General features: G+C 39.4%; 1 protein-coding gene across 2 annotated transcripts in view; it reads left to right on the forward strand.

Annotated features, from left to right (window-relative positions):
• Positions 1 to 27,320, forward strand: part of col5a3a (collagen, type V, alpha 3a) — a 94,906-nt gene that overhangs the window by 47,982 nt on the left and 19,604 nt on the right. For both annotated transcript variants that reach the window (XM_073856982.1, XM_073856983.1), the window contains 31 exons: positions 114 to 167; positions 2,810 to 2,863; positions 3,027 to 3,080; positions 3,442 to 3,486; positions 4,104 to 4,157; positions 4,277 to 4,321; positions 5,969 to 6,022; positions 6,143 to 6,187; positions 6,770 to 6,823; positions 11,423 to 11,467; positions 11,918 to 11,971; positions 12,876 to 12,920; positions 13,143 to 13,196; positions 17,563 to 17,670; positions 17,756 to 17,809; positions 18,081 to 18,134; positions 18,247 to 18,291; positions 18,617 to 18,670; positions 19,707 to 19,751; positions 19,875 to 19,928; positions 20,007 to 20,060; positions 20,445 to 20,498; positions 20,595 to 20,702; positions 20,896 to 20,985; positions 21,200 to 21,253; positions 21,343 to 21,450; positions 21,545 to 21,652; positions 21,745 to 21,798; positions 21,899 to 21,952; positions 22,048 to 22,155; positions 22,409 to 22,462. In XM_073856982.1, the coding sequence (XP_073713083.1) occupies positions 114 to 167; positions 2,810 to 2,863; positions 3,027 to 3,080; positions 3,442 to 3,486; positions 4,104 to 4,157; positions 4,277 to 4,321; positions 5,969 to 6,022; positions 6,143 to 6,187; positions 6,770 to 6,823; positions 11,423 to 11,467; positions 11,918 to 11,971; positions 12,876 to 12,920; positions 13,143 to 13,196; positions 17,563 to 17,670; positions 17,756 to 17,809; positions 18,081 to 18,134; positions 18,247 to 18,291; positions 18,617 to 18,670; positions 19,707 to 19,751; positions 19,875 to 19,928; positions 20,007 to 20,060; positions 20,445 to 20,498; positions 20,595 to 20,702; positions 20,896 to 20,985; positions 21,200 to 21,253; positions 21,343 to 21,450; positions 21,545 to 21,652; positions 21,745 to 21,798; positions 21,899 to 21,952; positions 22,048 to 22,155; positions 22,409 to 22,462 (1,917 nt within the window). The remainder of the gene's footprint in view (positions 1 to 113; positions 168 to 2,809; positions 2,864 to 3,026; positions 3,081 to 3,441; positions 3,487 to 4,103; positions 4,158 to 4,276; positions 4,322 to 5,968; positions 6,023 to 6,142; positions 6,188 to 6,769; positions 6,824 to 11,422; positions 11,468 to 11,917; positions 11,972 to 12,875; positions 12,921 to 13,142; positions 13,197 to 17,562; positions 17,671 to 17,755; positions 17,810 to 18,080; positions 18,135 to 18,246; positions 18,292 to 18,616; positions 18,671 to 19,706; positions 19,752 to 19,874; positions 19,929 to 20,006; positions 20,061 to 20,444; positions 20,499 to 20,594; positions 20,703 to 20,895; positions 20,986 to 21,199; positions 21,254 to 21,342; positions 21,451 to 21,544; positions 21,653 to 21,744; positions 21,799 to 21,898; positions 21,953 to 22,047; positions 22,156 to 22,408; positions 22,463 to 27,320) is intronic.

Here is a 27,320-nt window from a genome sequence, read left to right on the forward strand (position 1 = left end):
TCTTCATGAATATGAAACGCAGATCAGTTTCCTATTGAAGTGTTGTTTTTGTTTATGAATATTGCATAGGCAGTGCAATAGGTAGAATAGGCTGTCTGTTTTTCACCATACAGGGCCGGTCAGGGGCAGATGGAGGTCGAGGGGCTCCTGGAGAGACTGGAGCAAAGGTGGGTAAAAATACTCTACTACGACAAGCAATGCATCATGAAAAAAGCTGTGACTATATTTGAACATATGCAACAGTCGTCGCTGTGTTTAATGTATGATAGTTAGTAATACTTGCTATTTATCAGACTTTCACCTTGACTATGACAAAGCAGGCAAAAAACCCAAAAGAGCTAAGTCATACAGTTTTAAACTTTAATGTTGGCTCCATTCATACATGTATATATATATAACCTAGCAACCAACTAGCAATCTATAGCAATGCTCTAGCATCCACCCACAACGATGCTGAATTTTGCATGTGCAAAAAAAAGAAAAGTCCAAATATCAATTTGTGTTTGGTTAACCTGTGTGCATATGCACTCAAATCATAGATGTAACCGTCAGAGCTAGCATCTTAAATGGCAACTGCGAATTCCCATTAAAAACGCTGAATTTGAACCAAATGGTTTCCGTTGTTGAAGGAACTCGAAGGCATTGTGTGCACTGGACAATAGTGAGCATTCATCCCTGTCCAGCTGCAGGACTCGTCTGTAAATAAATCACACTGAGCTATTTAGCACAACAGCAGCGTGTTTGATGAGAAAGTGTGAGGTCTTCCCGTGGCTCTCCGAATCCCAGCTCCGGATGCAGCAGATGGGAAGGTACCTCTGAGGCGGCTTGTCAAACCTTGCCGCATGCCACACAAACACCTCTGCCATATAGTCACCGGTTGCATCTGTGTGTGCACCGCTGTATGTATTTTTACAACCCGCCTCACACCCGCGATCGTTAAATAGACATACTATGCATTGTAATGTAAATGAAAACAGGCTTTATTGCGGCCTGAAAGTGCTTGGAAACTGGCAACAACATACGCTAATGAACCATAGAACCAGCATGGTTGTATTAATAACAAGATAGGATAATGATAAACATTTTCAACATTTACAAAGCAACGTTTTATTATCTATTCATAAATTCCCAACCGAAATTAATCAAATTTTAATCACATATAAATATTTGACCTGAGAACATTGAGAAGTTATTTTTTCACATGGATTTTTAGTACACCATGAATAATGACTGAATACATGAGCTTAAGCAACAAAATATTGTTTATTTTTGTTCAACCAAGTCGCTGTACTCGGAGTCGGGCCAACGTCCACGCTAGCTGCTATATGTTTTGCATTGAGATGATACTTGAGGCTCGATGTGCTGCGGTGATATGTGAATTCCTTGTTGCATAGCTTACACACAACCATGCTCTTATCGACGCTTCCATCCGTTCGTTTTTTATAAAAAAAATTCCCATCCACGGGGCCAACCAAAGCGATCTCATCATCTTCTTCGTTCATGTTCACTGTGGTTTGTTGTTGTCTGAAGTCATGATGAATGCTAGTTGGTGCTCCAGTATATTCGGTCCGCCGAAACTCATCCAATGAGAAATGTTCCGCGGTGCAAAAATAAGTGTGATTAAAATGCGTTAAAAATGTTTAAAGCGTTATTTTTTGTGTAATTAATTAATCTTAATTAACGCGTTAAAGTCCCGGCCCTAGAAAATATATATTCCCTAATATTTAACAGTGGTGGCCGGTGACTTCTTTTTTCGAGGGCGCTCGATGCGAAGTTCGTCACAACATGTATGTAGCCCGTCATGTGTGTGGTTCGTAAGTTCAAAATATGTGTTCTGCACGTCAAGTTATCCTATGTGCATCACGTGTCCTGTCGGGGTAGGTGCCTGCTGCAGACGCGTGACACACATGACACTCCGAACACTCATTTTGAATTTGTGCCCCTCGGATGAGCCGCCACTGACATTTTATATAGGCTATAAAGAATTGTACGCAGCATACATGATTTTTTATGTTGTTTTTAATGACCCGCTTCAACCCGCCACACAAATAAAGTGACAATTTCTTTACCCACCCCAACCCGACCTGCGGGTTACGAGACAACCCGAATAAAACTACACTTCAGTGTAGTCACCCTTTTTTTATCAAGCAGCTTCTTGAGGTCTCACCATGAGATGCTTTCTATTCTGATCTGTTCTGCACTTCTATTGACAGTGTTTTGTTTATTATATTAAAGTTTAAATGAAATTGAAATTAAAAATAGAAGTCGTATCACTCGGATATACATCACGACAGGAAAAATAAGACAATCGCTACTTCCATTTCATTGTGACTTTAAAGAATGTAATACAATTTGCACAAATATATTTTTGTCTATATAAAGAAAAACACCTTCAGATTTAAAGATTTTTACTTTTCAATTGTTTCAAAACTTTTGAACAGTATTGTGTGCTGATATTCCCAAAAAACAAAGCTTTGCTCTTTATTATCCATCTGTTCTCTTTGGGACATATCGGAGATTTATTACTCGACATTTTGGCAATTCTGCGTTGTAATTTTGTGAAATGATAAATTATCATTCACATACCTCGCATTATGCTAAAATATGTGCACAAGCTGCCTTGAGTATATGGAGAAATTGATGGATCAGTGAGAGACTTGCAATAAGATCCATTATGCGTCAAAAAATCTGTATTGGTTTATGGTTGAACATCACATACGGCCTTCGAGGACAGGCCTGAGTTTAGGTGATGAAGTGTGCTGGGCCATTGTGTGTTTAAACATGGTGTCGATCTTTGTCTCTTTTGCAGGGTGACAGGGGCTTTGATGGACTACCTGGACTTCCGGGGGACAAAGGACATCGAGTGCGTAGAGAACAGAAAATTGCTTAATCGAATCATTGCTCTTGAATGTGTTTAAATGCTTTGCTTTGACTTTAAAAGATCCTGTGATCTAATCCAAACTTTATATGATGTTGTCTATCTTGTATGTAATTTATTAAAAATAAATACAATAAATATTCCACAGGGAGACAGAGGAAAACCTGGACCCCATGGTCCAGCCGGAGAGCCTGGTCAGAAGGTAAAACATTATTCGCTTTTTGTTCTTTCCTTTCTTCAGAGCTTAGTCCTAAATGACTCGTTTATCAGATTACTAATAATCCATTTTAAGATCCCCTGCACTGCCCCAGGTGCGTACTGATAAATCGCAGGAAAGAGTCAAGTCGAGCATTGGGTGGGATGTTCTCATTATGCAAAGTTGAAAAATGTATGCAGCAGCGATTCGCATTGATCACAGCTTTCAAGAATGACACAGAACGGGAATATTTTTGCATACATAACTCTCCTGACATCCCGCCTAACAGATAAAGCCTCTTTTCTCGGCAATTATATCGTGCAAGCGGTCCGACAACTACAATGCTGATTTCCCTTTTCTATAACAGGGCTCGGACGGACCCGTAGGACCGAGTGGACAAGCGGGAGAACCTGTGAGTGACACAAGCGAACCCACATACACACGCACGCACACAAACTCAAACACACATACAGGCCTTTGACATCCCATGGGCAGCTCCGTGTCCCTGCTTGGAACAGGCTGATTAACGGTGGCTCAAGCTCCATTTAAGACTCGGCAGGTGAGTTGTGATCCATCGGGGCCCCGGCTGTTTAAATGGATCACCAAGAGCTGTAAGGGACTTAGCGCGGAGTGAGCACTATTACAAAGCGGTTCCTGCAGAGCCGAGAGGGAAGAGAGAGAGAGAGAGATAAATGTGGGGATGGAGATAGATGAGCTGGGAGATTGGTGAAGGGAAAAGATGAAATTCTGGCCCGCGTGATTATATTTCCATATCAATCATCTCCCCGGAGATCACAGATGTGCCGGTGGAACAGGTGGCTTGGCCCGTGTACAAAGACCAAAGCTGAGAAAAACAAAAAACACACAAATATACCAGAGGAAAACGGATTGATGATGCAAACAACTCATATACCATCGCTAACAAAGGTCTCACCTGTAGTGGTTTACAGTTATACAGTCATTAACACTCTTGACCTTGGTTAGGTTAATGGGAGTTTAAAATGAGTTTCTGATTGTTTTTCTTTACAGGGGCCAAGAGGACTTGTGGGACCGAGGGGGCCGCCAGGTCCACCTGGGCACCAGGTAAGACAATTATTTATTCATTAAACTTTCATAATAGGTAGTTTGCATGCACGACACGCATAGAGGAGTTGTTATTTTTTCGATGCTTGATTTGTGAAAAGCTTTTCTTGTGCTTTTAGGGAGTTCAAGGCATGGATGGAATGCAAGGAGCAAAGGGCGACTTGGTGGGTCTATTGAGCTATTGAGCTTTTTATGAGATGCCAGATGTGTACTGTGTGATTTGAGCACTTATGAACACCAGCACAATGATGGTACAAATACCTGTCGAGAAACTACTTTATTTCAGTCCTGACGACTTTGTAAGTTGCCAGGTTTCAAATGAAGACTGAAGCTAATTGAGATGCAAAACCCTCCAAGTGCCTGAAATGTTTTCTTGAAAATGCACATTTTTATCAGGCTCTTATGTTTAGGTTTAGTAATTTCACTTTAATGCCAATGAAAAGTTTATTAATTAATAATTGAAATTATTTCATTGGTATTTAACACATTTTACTGTCTTTCACTGCAAAACCCTCTAATGGTGCATTCATACCAGACACAAATGAAGCGTTAAGCGCCATTGATTTACGTATGCAACTGTTGTTCCCTGAGAAGGGAGCAAGACGCTGCATCTCCCTTGCCATACTTCCTGCGTCCCTGTAAACCCGTCTTTGGCAATATTTCAGATAGCAATATACTTCCTGGCTCCCGTGTCACCTTATCTTTGTCGTTAAGCGTCACCATTGGTTGAATTTGATGTACACATTCAGACGCACTTACCCCTGGAGGCGTCCCCAAAGTGTCATCGCAGTGACCCAGCGCGAGTTCCTTCGAAAGGGAACTGTAACAATGTATCTTAAAACATAATACGATGTAACCTTGCTCTCACTTAAAATGTGTTCCCACATTTAGTCCTTGAATTTGAAGGTATTAGACCTGGAAAGTCATTGAAAGGTCCTTAAATTTGTAGTTAACTAACGTGTGGGAACCCTGATAGGTTGCGGCCACTGTGATTGGCTGATGGCCACGCTTCAGACAAGCCTTCCGTCAAGCGTTAAAGCTTTCACCCCATGTGAATGTACCGTTAAGGGGCGCTGTGATTCATATGGCAACCACATTTTCAAGTACTTTCAGGTCCAAGTACTCACAAGGGACACGGTATTGAATACATGGTAGTTTTGCGCTCCATCGCTCATCCAATTTATCTTCTGTGCACTTAGAGGACTTTGCTATAAAATTGATGTTGTGTTTAGCAGATCTTGCCAACAAAGCAGTATTTCTGGATGGCCAAAGGCTAGGATTTAAAGGGAAGGTATTTGATAAACACATAATGGTGTCGTTTAGCGGCTTTTGCATCTGAGCTCCTCAATTGTTATTGGTCACGACTACTACAAAGATTAACAACATCTAGGCCACGCTAAAAATAATTTCAAACAAACCAAAAATATGTTTACATACAGTAAAACCACTTACAGTAGGAGTTTATTGGCAAGTGTGTGGGTGCGGCGCTGCATAGGCTTCTATTGTGAGCGTGTAAATGAATTTGATGGAAAATAGCTTTGAAGCTTGCTATAATTTGCTTTTCATTTAGCTGGTTTATGAAGCGTCAGGCTTATGTGACAAAACTGTATTTCCTAGCAGTGGCAGTACAATAATGCCGAGATGTAGCATCAATTATGCACCTAATGTACATTCTTTACTCCTGATTTTGTTGTGTTAGTGCCACATTACTTCCTTTTGCCAGGATATAGAGGTATAGAGAGAAAGACATGTCCGTTTTACCCCATATCTTGATGTAAGAGTGACAACTCACATATTTCATAATTTCACAGGGACCACAAGGTGAACCTGGACCTCCGGGTCAACAGGGGAACCCAGGCGTACAGGTATACATTCATTTTTACTTCATTACAAGCTTATAAAAGCACACCAGCCAAACAGATGTACACTGTCACAGTCTCACAACCCAACACACATTCCCATCATTTTTTTATTCTTTATTTTAGGGCTTCCCTGGTCCACAAGGTCCGATAGGACTGCCAGGAGAGAAGGTAAACACATCTTTATTTTTTATATTAATGCACCGACCTGTGACCCTTTATTAGATGAACATCTAAAAGAAGTGTTGAGCGTGGCCAAGTGAGCGTCATACTCCCGGTTCTTTCATTTAGATCTCTATTGGAAGTTAGACAGATAATCAATAGTGAAACTCAGCATACACACACAGATCTTCAATTAAATGTGCGTGAGCATATTATGGATATGGATTGCAGTTAACAAGCTGGGTATGCTGGGTATAAAAGAGGCTTTGCGGCTTGGATCAGAGAGAGAAAGAGAGAGAGAGAGAGATGTCTACAATATTGGCCAAAAAGTCCTCAATATAGTGAAATATGCTGAGAACTGACTTCTGGGGATATGTAAAGAAACCCTCACTATTTGAAATGCTCGACCAAATCAAATTTTGCCTTTACAATAATCAAATAATGTCAGCGGGTTTACATGAAGGTTAGGAAATTGTTAGGGTTTAGGTATTGTAAATATCAATATTATTTTCATGAAAACCATTGCAAACCATTGCTGTATTTACTAATGTCACTTCTAAGACCTTTGTGTGTGTTTTCTTTTATAAACAGGGCCCTCAGGGGAAAGCTGGAATGCAGGGACTTCCAGGGATTGATGGTCCTCCAGTAAGTACATAAAATTTACATTTATGCACCTGGTGGATGCTTTTATCCAAAGCGACTGCACTTAAGCTATACAGTATGTGTATTTATCAGTATGTGTGTATTCCCTGAAGTCAAACCCATGATGTTTTCGCAATGCTGTACTAGCAATTAAATTACCTTTCCCTCAAAAAGTAAAGTAAGGGATTACTTTTGAAGTAATTTAACTCTTTCCCCGCCAGCGTTTAAAAAAAAGTTGCTCGTCAGCATTTATTATGATTTTCCAAAAGTTTAATGCCTTCCAGAAATTGTTCTTTAAATATATAAACAAACAATATATCAAATGAAAGAACAGACCTTTCCTTTAAAAAAAAACTTTCATCCTATCTTCATTCATTTTATCACCTCTCAAATATAGGTATGTTTTTTCAAAAATAACAAATTTTGAGCAAAAAGCTGAGATAATTGTATTTTGGTAAAGGACTTTTGTAAGAGATCAGATTCAGAATGACGATCAAAACATACACATGGTTTTTACAGTTTTTGGATCAGTGAACGATTCAGTGTTTTATAAGATGGGTAAGAGCGCCACCTAGTGGATAATATCGGAAATATGGATTGCCGTAAAAACTCGTCATTGGCAGGGAAGCGTTTTCTCTTAATTCTGATGAGGAATAAGATAATTGCAGTTCCTTATTATGTAGTGTACTTGCATTACATACAGTAGAATATGTAACAATACTTTAACAATACTATATGAAACAATATTGAATTTAAAGTCTTAATTTATGTGAGTTCGCTTTAAAATATTTTTAGTTAATTATCATCAGGTTAATCTCATTAGGTTCAATTTGATTGTCAATGTGGTGAAGATTCCTATGGATTTATCTAAACACATAGGGCTCTATCTTACACCCGGCGCAATGCAGCGCAATGCGCGACGCAAGTGTCTTTCGCTAGTTTCCACCCTTATTTTCACGTTTAGCGCCACGTTGTTTAAATAGCAAATGCATTTGCGCCCCCTTTTGCGCCCATGGGCGTTCTGGTCTAAAAACGAGGTGTGTTCAGGCGCAATGTTGGCGCGTTGCTATTTTGAGGCAACTAAAATAGACTACTCCATTGACCAACAAAAACCTGGTCTAAAGTCTAAAGTCAATGGCGCAATGTGTTTTATGTTATTTAAAGAGCGCATTAGTAATATGCGCCTATAAACGGGAGGACAACGCGGGGTTGCTTATCACAAAGTACTACATGAATGCGCAGCAGCACAAAAATGCTTTTAAATATGAACGATTAAAAGGATTGAATGTAAGAGATTATTATTGAGTCTCTTGGACATAAATGAGGACTAATTATGAGACGTTAGAAGGCGCAAAGAGCTGCTTCACCTGCAGCCTGGTAAGTAAATAAATGCTTTGCTTTAAACAAATGCATCTGTTTCTAAATGTTTTTTTTAATGCTACCTCACGGATTTATTGTATATGATGTAGCTGTGGATATGGTGAGATGAGAAACAATTTTAAGTAATGCTTAAAAAAACTCTTTGCTAAAAAAAAACCCGCTGTCCAAAGTGCTGAAACGTGAGGAGAGCCGTTTGTAAATTCTTTATGTCCTGTTTGTTACAAATAAAGTATTTTTAGAGTACAAACCTTATCTTACATACTGGTAAATTATTTTTTGATGATATTGGATAGCTATACATTTAAAGCAACTATAAGCCTGCTTTTTACTTCCATGACTAAAAGAAGAGGGGTTTTTAAGGTTTTAATAAAAAAATAACAATTTCAATACAAGTGAAAAACAACACAATTATTTAACATTAATCTTAAACTGGGGATCTTCTTCCTCCGCTTAGTTTTTCAGTTTATAAAGTCCGTCATCTAAATAGGGATTAGACATAGCGCCAGCGCAACTTGCTTTTAAAGGGGATGAGAGCTGAGACTCTCATTGGTTTATTGCACGTTACGCCCAAAATACTTAATTACAATAGGACCAACCCTTTTCGTCCATGCGCTCGACGCACAAACCATTTTTCCCGTTGTTAAATTAGCAAAAGTGGATTCGGACAGGCCCATTTAGACGTTGCGCTGTGCGCTTTAGACAATGCGCTTAGATCGTTAAAATAGAGCCCATATTGTTAAACACAATGTTGTATAATTAGTAATGAGTAATGTTTTTTTTAATAACCCAACACTGAACTACAGAGACTTTAGTGCAGGGCTAGTCAACTGGCAGCCCCCAGTCATTTTGTCTGATTTAAATCAGCGTGGTGACTTTAATCTTTCCACTGTACGTGACAAATGATGGTCGATAAACTGGAGGGAGTCAAAAAAGGGCTGCGTGGGGTGCCAATCATCTGTGGGTATATAATTATCAGATCCAATTTGAGCTTTGAAAGCATAAAAAATAAACACTGCATGCATCACGCCGACCGAAGGTGATATATTTCAGTGTGTACCAATCAAAACACTGTGTTCATGGTGAAAATTATTAAACTTTCTTTAACTTTATCAATGACATCTGAATCCTTTAAAAATGATTAATTACTGATAAGTAAATTATTAACTATAAATATATTCGTAGATTAAAGGCTCTTGAGCTTCTCACCACGTTGACACGGATTTACGATTAAACTGAAATGTCATTGCGACTGCCGCTAGGGGGCAAACTCCGACAGTCACATCCGAATGTAGTGTACAATGAAAAGCTGGTTTAGCCTATATATCTTTAAAATATTAATACTATATGTTGTGAATACTTAAAATGTAACAATTTATGAAAGTTAAACTGTTATAAACCAAAGAAGTTTAAGAGCTCTGCATTACAGTTAGTCCTATACAAAATACATGTGCTTAACTCATTCACCGCCAGCCTTTTTGAGAAAAGTTGCCCACCTGCATTTTTGTGATTTTAACAAAATTTTCACAAAATTCCTTGCAGGAAAAATTATTTTCTATAAATATATAAACATACAAATTATATCAAATTAAAGAACACACCCTCTGCTTTCAAACAAACAATAAACAAACAAACAAACAAACAAAATGGGGAAAAAACGTTTCATTATATATTTACTTTTTCTACATAATTTAACCACTGAAATATGGATATTTCTCGTCAAAAATACAACATTTTGAACAAAAAGCTTAAAAAATTGAGTTTTTGTAAAGGAATTTATGTTAGAGATCAGACTCAGAATGACTATCAAACATAAAGGCAGTTAAAATAAATCATTAAATCTTTTTAACTTCCGTTTTTGATAAATTCGTTTTATAAAAGCGGTATTACACTTTCACTTTGAAAATTGTCCGGAAAGGCATATTTATTAGTTAAATATGAACTCATAAATGACGAGATAACTCATCAATGGCGGTGAATGAGTTAAAGGCGAAGTGCACGATTTCTGAAAACGCTTTAGAAAAGGGAGTGGAGCTGACTACCAAAACACACTTGTAGCCAATCAGCAGTAAGGGGTGTGTCTACTAACCGACATCGTTGCCTGGGTTGCGTAAATATGTGGGCTGGGTTTATCAAAAGAAGGTCCAGATTCTATTGGGGTAGGGGCGTGTTTGTTTAGGTGATTTCAAATGTCAACATTTTAGAGGGCTCTATGTGGGCTTTTAGAGATCATGCACCCCACCTTTAATTTTTACACTTGCACTTTTTTGTGCAATGTTCATAGTTAAACTATTACCATTTGGCTCTTGCAATGTTAAACTGCGATTGTTTTTAAAATATTAATAAAAGAAAATATGAGTTTTCAGTAATTCAAAGGCAAAATACTGGAAACAAGATGTGTGCATTTTTTTTATTTTTTTATACAAAGCGTAACAAAAACAACATAAGTTATAACATATATAATATATATATATAATAGGTAACAGTAAAAAATATATAAAAGGTAAAAATAGGGGTAAAAAGTTGGCCCGCCTTATATTTACAATTTTAAAATCTGGCCCTCGAAGAAGAGTAGTTGAAGACCCCTGCTCTAGTGTTAAAAGTAGTGTGATGTTTTATGCAAACCAGAAGAGTATTCGTTATCCAACGACGCTAATAAACATGCACAGGCAATGTTTAAAAAATTTTAACTTGAAGTGGAAATTTGCATGATGAGTTGTAACGCAAGCCAATCAGCAAAGAGCTTATTCACATGTCCGGTTTGAAAGGAGGAGAGCACTATTGAGCATAAAGACGCAATAGAAAATGTTTCAATTATTTGCGCACATTTTTATTGCGAAAACAAGTAATCCAACGAGTAACGCGATTCGTATATTTGTTTTGCTTTTGGTGTGCACACACCCTTAAAGTCACTCTGAAATCATCACAGAACTATGGTTTTAAAGATTTTTAATCTATTTTAATTTATTCATCAGCCAGTAGAAAGCACAAGGAAGCATGTGGACATGCATGAGCCAATTTCGTTTGTGACCAACACCACAAACATTTAGAATAAAGTTTCACGGCACCATTTTTAATTGGACTTCTGTTGGAAAAGTGATAATCCAAAGTCCTTAGACCAGACTTGGCCTTCCATGTTGCCTCATTAGCTCTCTCATCGAAACAGGATGTCTCCTAATCAGCCCGCTGTCATGCTAACACCTGCTTATTCTGTTCAAATCACAGGGTCACCCAGGAAGAGAGGGACCCCCGGGAGAAAAGGGACACCAGGTGGGTTACAATCACACGCACACACACTCACACACACACTGCTGCTCCACTGACCTGAATAAGCTGTGAAAATCTGAAGAGGAAGCAGAGTGTGCCAAGACTTTAAATGCGGCAGCACGCGGAAAGCGGCGCCCTGACAGTTCCCGCCGTCTAAAGCCTTTTGTCATAGCCGCTCCAGCTGCACTCGCTGAATTATCACCGTTCACAAAGCACCACGGCGTGATTTTATGTGCCAAGCCATCGTGGTAATAGCGCACTTGAATCAAGTCGTCGGCATTGTGCGCTCATTGTTTCATTTTCCCTCACGCCACGTCATCATCACTGAGCATTCATGATAACGTATTGTTGTCGGCACTCCGTAATTGTTCAGCCGTAAACGAATAATATAGTAATTTAATGGTTTTCGCTTTACTGCGTGAACATTAAACTAACAAAATCTCTTCCATTTAGGGTTTATCGGGAGCGCAGGGGCCGGTTGGATATCCGGGGCCTCGTGGAGTTAAGGTAAGAGTGATTTGAAAATCACAGGTTGTCCGTTTTAGCTTCAAAGGCACGCAAGGACGTTTGGTCTGGTGCGGTGGACTTTTTGATTGACAGCCCGAGTGTGGGAGAATGACAGCTGACTGGCTCAGGTAGATCCGTTCAATTCTCCCTGGAAAAACCTTGACAGGGCGAGCAGCTCGTGACGGACAGTAGAAACTGTTACGAGGAGGAAACGAAACCTGTCTGGGCTTGTTTGTGTGTGGTGTCTTTGCTTGTTGGACTAAGAAGAACAACTAGCACATAAATCTAGCACGATGGTGGCCTTCGGTTTGCTGTACTGGGTTTGTTTTGATGTTCTAAGTTAATGCAAATAGTGAAATGCAACAAACCATATAATCATGCATAGTTAGGGTTATTAACTTTTTAAAGGCAGTTGGGTAAATCCCATAGTCGATTAAAATCCTGGTACCAATTCATCAGTCATTTGGTACGGATGGGTTTTATATGCACTCCTCTTGAAAAACCATTAACAAAACTAATATAAAATACAAGCCAGACTGCATTAAATACGAGTTTGCTTGCAATGGGGATAAGGATGGTTGGTGCTGACTACATGTGAATTATTGGTTAAATAAATTCGTAAATACGATCATAACATTTTTAGGACATTTTTGTTTGTTTTCGTAGAGCAAATAAATGGCGTACTGTGTCGGGTGACCGTGCAAGTGAGACATTTGGGTCCTGAAGCAAAACCCAATAAAATCCCTTGATCTATATTCTCCCTTACCTTTATTTATTCATATTTCCTCCAGCTCTTTGCAAGCGATGACTTTTATTACTTTATACAGTCGACGTCGATATCTAAAAGGGTGTTTTTCAGGTAAACATTCCTTACCTGAGGATTAAATATGTTCTTTTCTAACAGGGTGCAGATGGTGTGAGAGGACTGAAGGGTAGCAAGGGGGAAAAGGTGAGAGATAATCCTTAGGTTTTCTCATAAAAAGCCAAAGGAGAAGTCAACCCATTCATTCATCATCAGTCTGTAGACCTGGTGCTTTACTCAATGATGCCATCACAAGATGTATGCTTTTCTATAGTGCGCCTCAAGTGTATTTTCGCTTTTACCTGAGGACTGCTGCACAAATGAAGAAAAGTGTGTTTTTAGGTTAATTCAATTTACTTTTTATAACAGGGCGAAGATGGTTTCCCAGGGGCAAAGGGTGACATGGGCACCAAAGGAGACAGAGTGAGTCTTTAATGGTCCTTAACAATCCGAATAAACCTAAATAAATCATTAACAGTGGCTAGTAAGGCACACATCGCTATTGTATTTGTTTAGAGAATTGAACAAATCCCTAACCATGAATGAAATTTGGCTCATCATAACTTATCATGCACCATTTGTGTTACGGATAAGAAATACCTCACATAATGGGGTTTGTTGAGGAAGGTGTATTGCTGTTTTTCCAAGCGATCAGACTCTCAAATTACGTTTGGGGAATGATATAACTTACAAAATTTGTGACCCAAATCATTTTTTTCCACAAATGTGTCCTTGTACTAAAGTGTTCCTGTAGCTCAAATGGTAGAGCATTGGATTAACAGCACAAAAGGTCAAAGATTCGATCCCCAGGAGTAGTGCTGGGCGATAATTCGATAACGGTAATTTTGTCGATATAAATTTTTTGCGATAAAACGATAATGGCCATTCGATAATGTTTACGCACTGTGCGTAATGTTGCGCAAGCACTTCCGGATGCGGCGCGCACTCTTGGTTTACAAGCACAGTTTCAATTAGACTTGAAGGAGTGGAGTAAGATGAGGCAAGTTATTAATTTATTAGTAGAGCCCTATGATTTGCGCGATGCGGATAACGCGGACGGAGTCACGGAATCCAAATGCGTTATCCGCGTCCAACATTACACATTTTCCTTCTGTGTAATGTTGGACACGCAAAAAGGGTTCATCAAACCCCGACAGCAGACAAAATAGGTACAGTATACTGTACTTTCTTACAGCGTCCCCCTTGCGCGCGCACGTCCGCATAGCTTTAAAAGTATATTTACAGGACATTCACAAATTCAGGAATCCGAGGAAAAACAGCAGATCCACCACTGCAGTGAATAAACTGTATGAGTGTGCGCTCTCATAGCAACGTGACGCTCTTGACATCCATTTATCAGCGTGAATAGCTCGTATAACATACGCGTGATCACTGAACTAAGTTTTCTTTCTTGTTTAAGTGAACATAAACAGCTGGATGTTTATCAGTATATTGAAACTTAAAGCAGTCTGTCTTGGGTCTTAGAGTGACAGTAGCCTGCTGCTTTCTGTGTCAGAAATATGTTGGTTTCATAACAAATATATTTACATTTAATACAGATGCCTGAACATTAAAACAAGATTTTAGTATTTGTATTTGTCATGTTCTGAATAAAAAGTAGTTTAAAACCATTATTAACTGTATGGTTTTTACAACTTTCATTCAGGAGCAAAAATTTGCCTTTAAATTTGAAATAAAGATTTGTTATTTATCATGATTAACTTGTTTGACTCTGTGGACCCTGTACCGGGTCCAGAATTATCTTATTTTGACTTAATATAAAATATTCCTTTCATTTCAGGGAGCTACACTGCGACCAAAATGGTCGCATATGCGACCTTTTGAACTGCCGTTGCGACCCTAATTTTTAATGGGTCGCAAATGTGCTACCTAATGTTTTAGACAATATGCTATGATTTACTATGAGCATTTATTAAAACATAAATGTGGATTTTACGAATACGTTTTATAACGTGCTCTGAGCCATCAACACGTTGGCTTCATTTTGCGTGAAAGCACGTCGTGTCTCTCCCTATCAGTGTGCGTTTGCGTGCTCAGCTGTTTCTCAATGAATTGGGTGCGACGCGACGCAAGCGCAGTGTCTTCCATGTTTCTGAACTTGAGCAGAGGTCTTTCTTCACTGAGGACGCGGGACCCGTATGGTTCCGGGTTTATATTTTAAATGGTCTGTCGGGTCCGGTTAGGTCCTAGTTTAATTACTTTGGGTCCCAAGTCTGATTAATATTGAGTTTATAACCCGAGTCGATCGGAAAACGGCCATGAGCGCTACCGCGCTAAAGCTCGAGTGCAGTTTAGCGTGCCTTCGGTTTCTATGGCGATGGTTCTTGTTACGACCACGCGCTGCGTTTTCTTTCTCACATGTTTTTAATAATCTTATTATTAATAAACCATATATTTTCTAAAACCATATCCATATTAAGTTTGCACAGATTGTAGCAAAAAAGCAGTGCTAATGTCAAGCCCATTGCACTAAACGACCAAAGCAATGTAAAGTTTGTCACCGGGACAGCAAGTAGATTTGAAAATAAAATAAGTGGAATAATATTATTGAAATAATAAGTGGATTAAGATTTTTAAATCGGCAAGAGAGAAATAGAAAGATAGAGCAGAATCAGTAAAAGTGCCTATTTAATAGAAATTATTACCATTATAACATCAGTCATAACATCAGTCACATTTATAATCTATAGACCTGCACTGTCTATTAATATACTATACATAGTATTGTATTATATTGAGTTTGATAAAAGGGGTCTAATTGCTTCATATATCAGTGCAAAAACAGTAAGTGTTTTCGTGGTGCTTTGACAAACAGTGTCAGCTTTGTTAATGGCAAAGAAAGTTTGGAGTGTTTAGATTAATGAAATATAATGTGAAATTAATATTAATTTTCAATAAATCAAAGTATTGTGTTGTGTCACACATTATTAGTTCTTCGTCATATGTATAGTAGACCATTATTTGTCAGTGGGTAATGATTGCCCTTTTTACCGGTTACCACCACCAAGTAAATTTCAGATCTGTGGGAAACACTGACTGCAACGTTTAAGAAAACAAGGCGGCATGTGGTTTAAAAGATGGCAGGTAAAATAAAAAGCATATCTGTATGCAATACAGTTTCATTATTGTTCATTATTAACCAGAGCGCCTTAATATAACTTGAAAAAAATATGTGCGACCAAATCATATTTTGCGCCAGTGACTGAAAAAGTTGGTAGCGCAAGTGCCACCAGTGGAAAAGGTTAGTGTAGTTCCCTGCATTTTTAATGGTCTGTCGTGGACCCAGTACCACATATGAGATACTGTTTGAAAGCTTAGACTCTCTAGTTTCTGCAGATATGCATCACTTTGAGATATGTTTTACTGTAAGAAAGTTAGTTACACTTAATTTACACTATCACCCCCCCATATTTTTGAATATCATTTAATATTCACATATTTCATATTTTTCAAGTATGACAAACATGGGCAAGTCTTATATCAAATGAAAGCTCTCATTCTCAGGAATAAAACTGCAGTGTTATTTTCGTCCTATTATTATCACATATCCTACAATCGTCGAATGAATAATGAGGTAAAAAATCGTCTTTTGTAAACATATGGGAAACTTGGGTGTGGACTGCCTCAGAAAGCACATATAGCCACAAATGATACATCATCTTTTCTCTTAGGTCCTACACTAAAAAATGAGCCCATTCACAGCATTTTCTTTGTTTGTGTGCATGAATATTATAATCCCTTGCTATTTATGTGCAAAACAAAAAAATAATATTTATATGAAAAATTTATTTTCGCACCCTTCAGTAAAATGAGAATAACTTTTGAATGCAACATGCTAAAGAGTTCATTCTTTTTTTGGATGTTTACTGTCTGCTGCTGGCAACAACCAGAACTTTCTGCAGTCTGCTAGAGCACCTAGAACCAGAGTTATACACTATCAGAGACAGTATTTATGACATAAAAAAATAAAATTTGGTGTTTTATCATATGAAAAACAACATAAATAACACTATTTGTCACAAACAGCAGCTTTTTATGTAACTTCAAAGTGTTTTCTTTAAAATGATATAAAGCAATTGCATTTATTCCACTGTATGTGGTTATGGGAGCACTTCAAATGTTTTTAGGCAGAAATATATATACAAAGTATACAAAAAGCTTATTATTACTCCCATCAGTTGGAGTAAAATAACTTTTGCATTTATAATGATAGAGAAAAAATTCCTTTGTCCTCTGTAAGCTGGCAATTTCTGGAATCAAACAAAACTGTCTGCAGGTTTCGTTCCCACTCAGGGCCAGAGTTATACACTTTTAAATACAGACTTTAGAAAAAAAACACCAAAAAGCGCCTATTTATTTTTGTGTTTATTAGAGGACTGACAACACATACAACCATGTTGAGCACTTTTAACAGTGTTTTGTGTAATTTCAAAGGGTTTCCTGTAAAATGATACCAAACTTTTGTATGTGCACCTCTGCTTGTGGGTATGAGAAGCTTTTGAAATTGGGTAGGCCAAATCCATGCGAAAATCCCCAAAATAGCCTCAGAGTGTAAGAGGTTAATTATCGATATCGACTGATATGGAAAACATTTTCTTGATAATTTTTTTTGGCCATATCGCCCAGCCCTACCCAGGGGACACACATTGCCTAAAAGTGTATGACAAATGTAAATGACTTGGTCCAGCAACAACCCACAACACCCTAGCAATGTCACAGCAAGAATTGTATTTCTGAAATATTGATATTTGTGTGTGCACATGCTTAGGGTGATAATGGTCCTCCTGGAAATCGTGGTGAAGATGGGCCAGAGGGGCTGAAGGGTCAGTCAGGGCCTCTCGGAGAGGCTGGATCTGCGGGCATTGCCGGAGAAAAAGTAATTGTGACAGTCCACAGGATGTTGTTTGCATTTAGATTATTTTCGTTGTCTCATTCTCCCCGTCTTCTCATCACATTCGCAGGGAAAACTCGGCGTTCCGGGATTGCCTGGATATCCGGGCAGGCAGGGCACCAAGGTAGCGCACCATCACCAAAATAACAATAAGCTGCACTGAAATCTGAGAGCTTGAGAGTCACGGCACATTAATATTTCACTGTAAAATTTTAAATAAGGATGATTAATGGCCGTTTAGCAGCTGTTTTATTAATAGCTTATCTGAGGCTACAATTAATATTTGGCTTATTTATGGTAATGGGACTTCAGAGGTTAATTTGTGGTTAATTAAATGTAGTGGTTGATTAATGGAGGGAATGTGGTAATTGATTAGCCTTCGTGTTGGCCCGCAGGGATCGGTGGGCTTTCCTGGAACAGCTGGGTTGCCGGGAGAGAAAGGAAAGCGGGTGAGAGAACTGTGCCACAGTACATCATCTGAGGGATTACACACATCCTACTGCATGACTCTGTGTGTGTGTGTGAATACAATATGCACTCATTTCTTTGCTTTCTTTGTAGGGGCCTGCTGGACAATCTGGTCCCGAGGGTGAAAGAGGTCCAAATGTAAGTATTGCACATGCTACAGGACATGCTGGTACTGTAGGACAATAGGTTCACTGCATGCACATGCATAGAGAAACAGCCAATAATAATCGATTGGGCAATCATTTTAATTATGCATTCCTGTCAGAGCTGTGGTGCAGTGGGGAATCGAGATCAATAAAGATTTTACATATTTAACATAAAAGCTACTGTATATGACCGAATACTGTTTTGTTTTTTAGTATTGTGTTATTCCATTTGATTTAATGCGTGCACCTGTCCACACCCAGATGTTTGTTGACTCTAAATAAAGCAAAAAGTGAAATCCATGTTGTTTTACATAAAGGGTTCACGTGGAGGAAGAGGAGCCAGAGGACCAACAGGGAAGCCTGGACCCAAGGTCAGAAATCTTTCCTGTACAGTCCCTTTGACTTGATATATAATGTAGTGTTGTCAAATGCATTTCTACCTTTGTATTAACTCAATACTACTATACCAGTCAGCCTATAGTAGAGGTCTTCTCGGGTCCAAATAAATGTACCCGACCTGAAAAGACCTGAATCACTTTCTATCCGAACCCAATGTGCATAAATACATTTTTTAAAAGAAAGACCCGACACGAGACAAACTCGAGAAAATTAGACCCGAGTCCGACCTGAACCAGTGGCATTTTTTTTTACCCGACTGGTCCTGTACGACGTGTGTGCAGTTTGCAGCCCCGCATGCAGAAGTCAGACAGAAACCCCGCTGGTCTCGCAACCAATTTGGCGAGCTGCTCTATTTGTTTTACTTTGTTATCTGAAAACGACACCCAGGTAACCGCTAAAATGTATACATTTAAAATTGACGGACATGTCTGTCTCAACGAAAGTTAACCTATCACCAGCCACACAATGTTGCAAGCGCTCTTGGCAAACAGATGAGAGGTTTGAAAAGGACATTGACACACACACGCGAGGGAGATTTCGGGTTTTCGGGTACGTTCGTCAAAAACACATTAATTTTAAATTACCTGAGACCCGATGCTGCTAATATTAACCCGATCTTTGTCCAATACAAACTTTTAGACCCGACCCCGATCGGGTCTCGGGTCGGACCTCGGGTTTTCGGATCTAAGTGGACCCGTGAAGACCTCTAGCTTATAGTATGGGTGATACCTATCACAGATTTAGTCCAGTACCAGATTGCCTTTTGATTGACAGGTGGCTGCTTTCACTGCTCAGATGGAGAGCTCACCCTTTGTGATAAAGTGGCCATGAGCATGAATGTCAAATGCAACAATTCTCACTTAATGTTCTGGTCTTAAAACTGTATATTACATATAATAGAAATAATTGACGACGGGCCTTTGAATTATTCGAAAATAACTCACACCCAAGGTTTTAAAGCGTCTGCCAGATGCGTAAATGTAAAGTGTCCATTTCTCTTGTGTTTAGGGCTCTTCTGGTCATGACGGCTCACAGGGTCCTTCAGGAGAGAGGGTATGTGTAATTGTTTCCATTTTCCTCAAATTACACGGTCAATCTAACTAACTAATATGACATTTCACATTTATATTCATTGTTGGAGATAAATGAATAATAACATTTCTCTCTGTGTTTCAGGGCCCCCAAGGGCCTCAGGGACGCGAAGGGGAGGCTGGGCCAAAGGGACCAAATGTAAGTGTAATAATTGCAAAATCAATTTTCATGTACAGTAAGAACGAAAGAAAATTTAAAGTCTTGCTTTGCTTTTAGGGCCCTCCAGGAAAGGATGGGTTGCCAGGTCATCCAGGCCAGCGTGGAGAGCCAGTGAGTTGTGTTTTTGTACAAAACTAGTTCAGAGAGAGAGAGAAGCTCTGTACAGAATGGTGCCAAATGATTTGTGAAACACCTTATAAATCATTAAATGACACCTTAAGCTCTAATGGATTGCAAAGACCTGCATTAGCAAAAGACCACAAGATCGTCGGTTTTCCCATTTGTTATGCAATCACTTAGAAGGAATCTGGTGAGACAGCATCTCCTTTTGACATTGTACAGACTTCATAATGGACTGTACCTTTCCAACAACCTACAGTATGCCAAAGCGTGGACTGAAGTTTTGGGCTGATAATAGGATTTACTGTAGGACAGGACTCTTGTGAGGCAGTTTAATGTTTTGTTGTGCATTTACATTTAAGCTTTATCACATAGGGATTTCAAGGAAAGACCGGTCCTCCCGGCCCTGCTGGAGTGGTTGGACCACAGGTGAGTTGATCATAAAGGCTGGGATGATCAATGCCGGTTAAATTCTAAAATAAAAGTGTTTGATCTGACCTAATAATGCTGTCTCACATGTCACAGGGAAAAACTGGTGAAACCGGTCCCATGGGTGAAAGAGGACACCCAGGTGCCCCGGGACCCCCTGGAGAGCAAGGTCTGCCAGGATCGGCCGGCAAAGAGGGATCCAAGGTTGGATATTAGACCATCATCATCTTTTGCATCATGAAACACATTTATTTAGATACATTTCCATTACGCCCCATATGTTTCTGCTTATTCAGTATAGTATAAAGTTCCCAGCATGACTCTATGCCTATAAAGCATAATGGATGACTCTTAATGAATGGGAGAATTGTGATCCATTGTGTTTTCTGGTCTCTAGGGAGATCCGGGTCCTGCAGGGGTACCTGGGAAGAGCGGTCCTGCAGGCCGGCGTGGATTCGGAGGAGAAAGAGGCTTACCTGGCACTACGGTAACACGCATCAGCATTTCTGATTCAGCCTTCAGTGGGAATAGCTTATATCCCCTTTGCATTGACTGCAGTATTTACAGTGCTGTATAGTTGTTTTTGTATGAAAGCAACTATAAATTAAAACCTTTACAACAATATGTAGACAGCTACTGCTTTAGGCTTTTATCATATGTGGGTTTTCATACCCTCATTCTCTTTGATTGTGGTTTAATAGGGTGCTGCCGGTCTAAAGGGTGGAGAGGGCCCTCCTGGTGTTGCAGGACAGATTGTAAGTACAGTACTTTAAATTTTTTGCTGCAAATCAGAAAATAATGTAGTTCCCTTAACTATAAATCATTGCATTTCTCTTGCATACAGGGTGCCACAGGAGAGAGAGGACCCGCCGGTCCTGCAGGTGCCATTGGTCAGCCCGGTCGCGCGGGAGGCGTCGGCCCACACGGTCCAATGGGAGAGAAGGGCGAACCGGTGAGTCGATAGGACATTGTACCCTCTGAAATGAGAGTTTTTACTGCTGTGCTAGCTTCAAGAGTAATTACCAATTACCTCTGTTCCTCTTCAGGGTGAGAAAGGTCCTATTGGGCCTGCCGGAAGAGATGGAGAACAGGGACCTGTGGGATTACCTGGAGCTGCAGGACCACCTGGACCACCTGGAGAGGACGGTGATAAGGTATTACCCATCTAAGGTATTTTTTCGGCAGTTTTAAGAGTGTAGTTGCTCACGGTATTGGTTATTTATGGGCTGAGTTTTTTTTTTTCTAGGGTGAGCCTGGAGGACCAGGACAGAAAGGCAGCAAGGGAGACAAGGGAGAATTGGTGAGTATGTCTTCACACTGTATCTTGTCATAAGCACTAAATTTAGTATGAACATTTATTAGAGGTTTGAAACACTATATCTTCTTGTCTTATCTATCAGGGACCCCCAGGGCCAACCGGGATCCAAGGCCCACCCGGACAGCCAGGATTACAGGTACCGTATGTATGAGTGTGAAAAGTGAGAACATTTGAATTCTGTGCGTGCAGTGTTTCTGTGTTCACACTCCGGCACTGATTTCTTTCTTTCAGGGTCAAGATGGAGAGCCAGGGCCCCGGGGACAGCAAGGAATGTTTGGACCGAAAGGAGATGAAGGGCCACGAGGTTTTAAGGGGGCTGATGGGCCACCAGGGTTACAGGTAAACAGATACAAAAGAAGACAATGAAAAAAATCTATATCAGAAAGTTACTGTACATTTTTTACTCTAAACCCTATTTTTGAGTTTTTGCAAATATTCTTATCTGTTTACTTCATGCATGGATGCACTGTGTTTGTGAAATCTCAGTTCATCTTTATCCAGATGTTACATACTTTTCACAGTTCAATGAAGAGGTAAATCCCCCTTAATTCTGCAAAATCTGCTCTAAGTTTATATGTGTGTGTGTCTTCAGGGAATGCCAGGACCTCCTGGAGAGAAGGGAGAGAGCGGCCATGTTGGATCTTTGGTAAGCTTGTCATATTAATAGTCTGCCACTAGAATATGGTATTTCATTACAGCTGTACACAATATGTGGAGCTTTAACTAAGTCAGTTGCTACTACAATGGTTTGTACTTTATTTGAACAAACCCCTAAACCCAAGTATTGCATTCAGTTTTTGAATCAAGGAGGCTGGCCATAAGCATAGATGGACCCCCATCTACTTTTATTCTAATAAAAGTAGAATACTAGGAACTAGTTTTTGTCCAATCACTGCACTATAGTGACATTGTTTGTTATTTGTCTCAATCTCATAAAACAATTATCCAAATAAGATTTTCATTGGAAAGACAATCTTCTTCATGTTCATGACACGTGTCAAGTCATGATTATTAAGGTGACGTGTCAGTCTTATGAACATCCAAGTAAAGTAAAGTGTTACCAAAAAAGCAGTGGCCAGCTATCCCTGCAACACCCGGAGAGCAATTGGGGTTAAGGTCCCTTGCTCAAGCCCAACCTGCCAGCCATGAGACTCGATCTGGCAACTATTGGGTTACAAGCCACTAAGCTACGCCTGCCCCATATATACTTTTGGGTAGGGATGTCCCGATCAGGTTTTTTTGCCCTTGAGTCCGAGTCATTTGATTTTGAGTATCTGCCAATACCGAGTCCCGATCCGATACTTCTATAATACATAAAAACAGAATAAAAAAGAGCGAAAAACAGACCCAGCACGTTCCTTATGTCATGCCGCACACATTGCTGTTTCTGTGTGTAGTCAAAAGGGTCTAACTCGGTGCCAGCGCATAACTATTGATGTGTTTAAAACAATGAGAATATATATATAGTATATATGTTCAGGGGTTAAATTGGGGTTTGTTTTTTGGGGAGGCTCTGTTAGGAGGGAGAGTTCGAGGGGTAACATGTTTAATCCTGATGACAGCAAAGCCCCTGGTGTGTTTCAGTGACATTTTGGACCTCTGATAGGATTTTATAACTTTCAGTTTTAAAGCTGTGCCACATGTTGACCCAAACTTTAAAACCTGAACTTTAAATTATGCAAATCTATGAGTCTGACACTCTATATGCATTTGTTGCACATGTCATTATGCACTATTAATCAAACTTTGAAGGAAGTTATAAGACTCAATCTCCTTGACTAATTCTAGGCATAAGATAGGCTACCCAAAAGACTCAATTAACAAGAAAAACAACATAGGCTACTGTTTCATCAATATATCTTATAAATTAGCCATAGATATTCCCTAAGCTGGTCAACAGTTAGTTTAAAAATCACAATAGTTAGATCGTAATTGATTTGTATAATCAAAATACATTATTTTATTAAACTATACAATAAGTTGTATCCAGTTATCTAGTTAACATATTGTAATGAGATGAGTGACATGGCTATACATACTTTAATACTTTGTTTCTAGACTTTTATTAAGTTTTTTTCGACATGTGCACCATTCTTACCTCTCTCTCTCTCTCTATCTGTCATCTCTACAATGTGTAATGTGATCCTTCTGCGCAAATGCGCGTTCTTGAGGTTCTGAGTGAGACACGGAGCTGCGTACTGATGTAGATTAACTGAGCACATAGTGACAAAAACGATCGACGCGTCGTTAAAATGAGCGGTAAAAACCCGGTTTTGACGTGGGTGCACCGCAGGCACGAGTGTGTGAAGCCTATGAATGAAAACACGTAATTATTCGCAGTTCACACGCACCGGCGCAGCGCGTACATTGGCGTGGAGCAGAGCGAGACCTTCAGTATGTGTCCTGGCCCAATTTAAACCCTGCATATGTATCCGAGTCCTGATCGGAAGGTAATGTCCAATTCCGATCGAGTCTGAAACCACGTGATCGGGGCCGATTTCCGATCATGTGATCGGATCGGGACATCCCTACTTTTGGGTATATACTTTCCCCTTACCCCTTAATGTACTTTATTCAATGAACTTGTTTGTCTCACTGCAGATGGATGAAACATCATCTATGTTTATCACATGCACACTTTATTCAGATTGGAATAGATGAGATGAATGTGTTTATTGATTAAAAAGGGCATACTTCACATATTTTACTACGATTGATGCTTGTTACGATTATGAGCTTAATTGCATTTTGATTGAAGTACCGTGTTTACATGAGGTCAAGTTTTTTCAGGCAGAGCGCAGATCTTCAGTATGATATTGAATGAGTGTTTATCGTAAACTGAACTGTCACTAGGTTATTATAATTTTGATATGCAAGTAGCCTTTATCTTGTGCATTGTTATCAGACAATTGTATTTAGCCTACTAACCAACCCATTCTATATTAAACAACCATGTCATTTTAAATCTTATAACCTACTCATTCACAGTATAAATATTACTCACCTGGCTTTTTTATTTTGGAATAAAATACGGAAATATGTATCATTGTGATAATAATACAATTTTAATAAAACAAGGTGACATAAAAATGGAGATACAAATGAGATTTCCACACGAAAGATGTATTTTAGCCTGTAGTCCCCTCAGGCTCTAAGAGGGAAGAGAAAAGAGGTATCAAGTGAATTTAAATGCTTTTCTGTGCAGTTATGTAAAAAAATTCAAGATAAATTACATTTAAACCAAAATAAAATGCATGTAAATGAAAATGAATATCTGTGAGCAAGAATTTCATAAAAAAATAACATTAATATTATATTATATAATACTGAATTCAGTGTTGACATGGATTGCTTTTCTAAATATATTTACTGTAATAACAACATACCAGTGGTGGCTCATGACAATATATTTAAAATATGTGTTCGGAGTGTCATGTGTGTTGCTTATAAAATATGTGTTTGTTGTGTCATGTGAATCATCTGCATCATGTGTTTTGTCAAAATAAGTGCCTGCTGCACACGCGTCAAAACCGTTTAGGATAAAAGAGACGCTCACGTTCACAAAATACACGCAAGACACTCCCTTAACAGTAAAGTCTGATTACGATGAGATTATGCGAGTATCTGGCAAACGCGAGCGTCTCTTTTATCATAAACCCTTTAGACGCATCTGCAGCAGGCACTTATTTTGACAAGACACGTGATGCACACAGGATCGCTTGACGCGCAGAACACATATTTTGAAATTATGAACCACACACATGACGAGCTACATACATGTTGTGACGAACTAGCATCAAGTGCCCTCGAAAAAGAAGGTCACCGGCCGCCACTGCAACATAGCAGATGTTCTCTAAACAACACTATGAATATAGGATGAGGATTGGTTAGAGATAACTTTGAAAGCCTGTGTAAGACTGGAGTATTGTTTATGTGATGTATAAGTGTCAGGGCCGTGCGAGGAGAGAATGACATGAGAGAGGGAGCGTAGTGCTGGTTCTAAAGTCGAAGGCATGACAGCTGCTAATCAGATTACCGTGAGCCGGGGCTGCCTAATGAGCATGCTGCTTTGTGACAGTTTTCCAGCGGCTCCGTCAACCATGAAGGAATGCAAAACATGATTTTCAACAGCTCCACACACTTGCACGATTAGATGAAGTGCTTCAAAACTGAGAGGATACAAAGCCACGGGTCTTATCCATGTGTGAATGCATGGATCATGAGATTGCAGGACCTAATGCATAACCAGCCCATTTGCAATTTACCAGTACCAGTTTGTTTCAAAGTAATAGTCCACCAAAATAAGAACCATTCTGCCATTCTTACCCTTATACAACTACTTTTCTTTCTGCAGAACTCAAAAGGAGAACATTCAGTATTATGTTGTTAAATGAGTTAGGTACAATGGCAGTACATTATGACAACCTTAAATGCCTGATAAATCACCAAAATATGTGTTGCTCACTGATTCTTTCCCAAGTAAAATGATTAGCTGAATCTTTAAACAATTTCAAAGTAAAATCAGTGATGCATTGTTTTTGCTACATCGTGAAGCATAGCTTAATTAATGCATTGTAGCGAAAATAGAAGTGACATCATTAGGTGTCATGGTGGCTGGTAGGCATGTACATTTTTGTCAGTTTTTCATTTCAAGTACTACATAGGTCTGAAAAATTAGTACATAAATACTTGGGGGCGCGGCATGCACAGGGGGGGGGGGGGCGTACACTTCATGGAGATATTAAAGGTGCAATTTGTAAGATATTTGCAGTAAGATATCCAAAAATCACTAAGTCAGTGTGTTATATTTTGTCCAGCTGATTACTATCAATACAGTGTTGTTTTCGTTGTTTTCGTTTGCCTATTTTGCGTGAAATCTGTCTGTTTTTAGCTCAAAAGTATATGCAATGCTGCCGCTTTCTATCCTTGTCTTGGGTCAACACGGTCTCACTCACGCTCACGCCCACCACCCGGCTGCCGCCATGCCGCGCACGCGCACCAGATTTCAAACAACAAAAACAACACACCTGCGGCTGTGGCGAGTTCGAAGGACCGTAGCGGTGACGCCAATAAACGGAAACGACAAGATGATTTATGGACATACTTTCAGTATAATCCATCAGACAGAAAAACGGAATGCATATTGGGAGACGACGGTTAATGTGGCCACAAACTAGGTGGGAAGAATACCACCAATCTCAAGCGGCACCTGAAGGCTCATCACACCATGAAGGCTTGTGACACATTTCATGGTAAGCTTAAGGTTTTACATGTATCTACTTGTCAAACCTAAGCCCATTTCCAATACTTTTTGTGGTGTATTTAAATAAGCCAAGGCACGCGTTTCTCAACTTTATAAGCGAGGTCTCAGCGTAACACACAAACTCAACATGATGGTTTATTAGGCTAAACTTTTTTATTCATAACTTTTTGTTATGACATGCGCAGAAGGCACACCGACTAAAACAACGGCAAGCCCTCAGGGACAACCTTAATGCACATTT

This window comes from Misgurnus anguillicaudatus, chromosome 19, assembly GCF_027580225.2.
Source record: "Misgurnus anguillicaudatus chromosome 19, ASM2758022v2, whole genome shotgun sequence".
Lineage (NCBI taxonomy): Eukaryota > Metazoa > Chordata > Actinopteri > Cypriniformes > Cobitidae > Misgurnus > Misgurnus anguillicaudatus.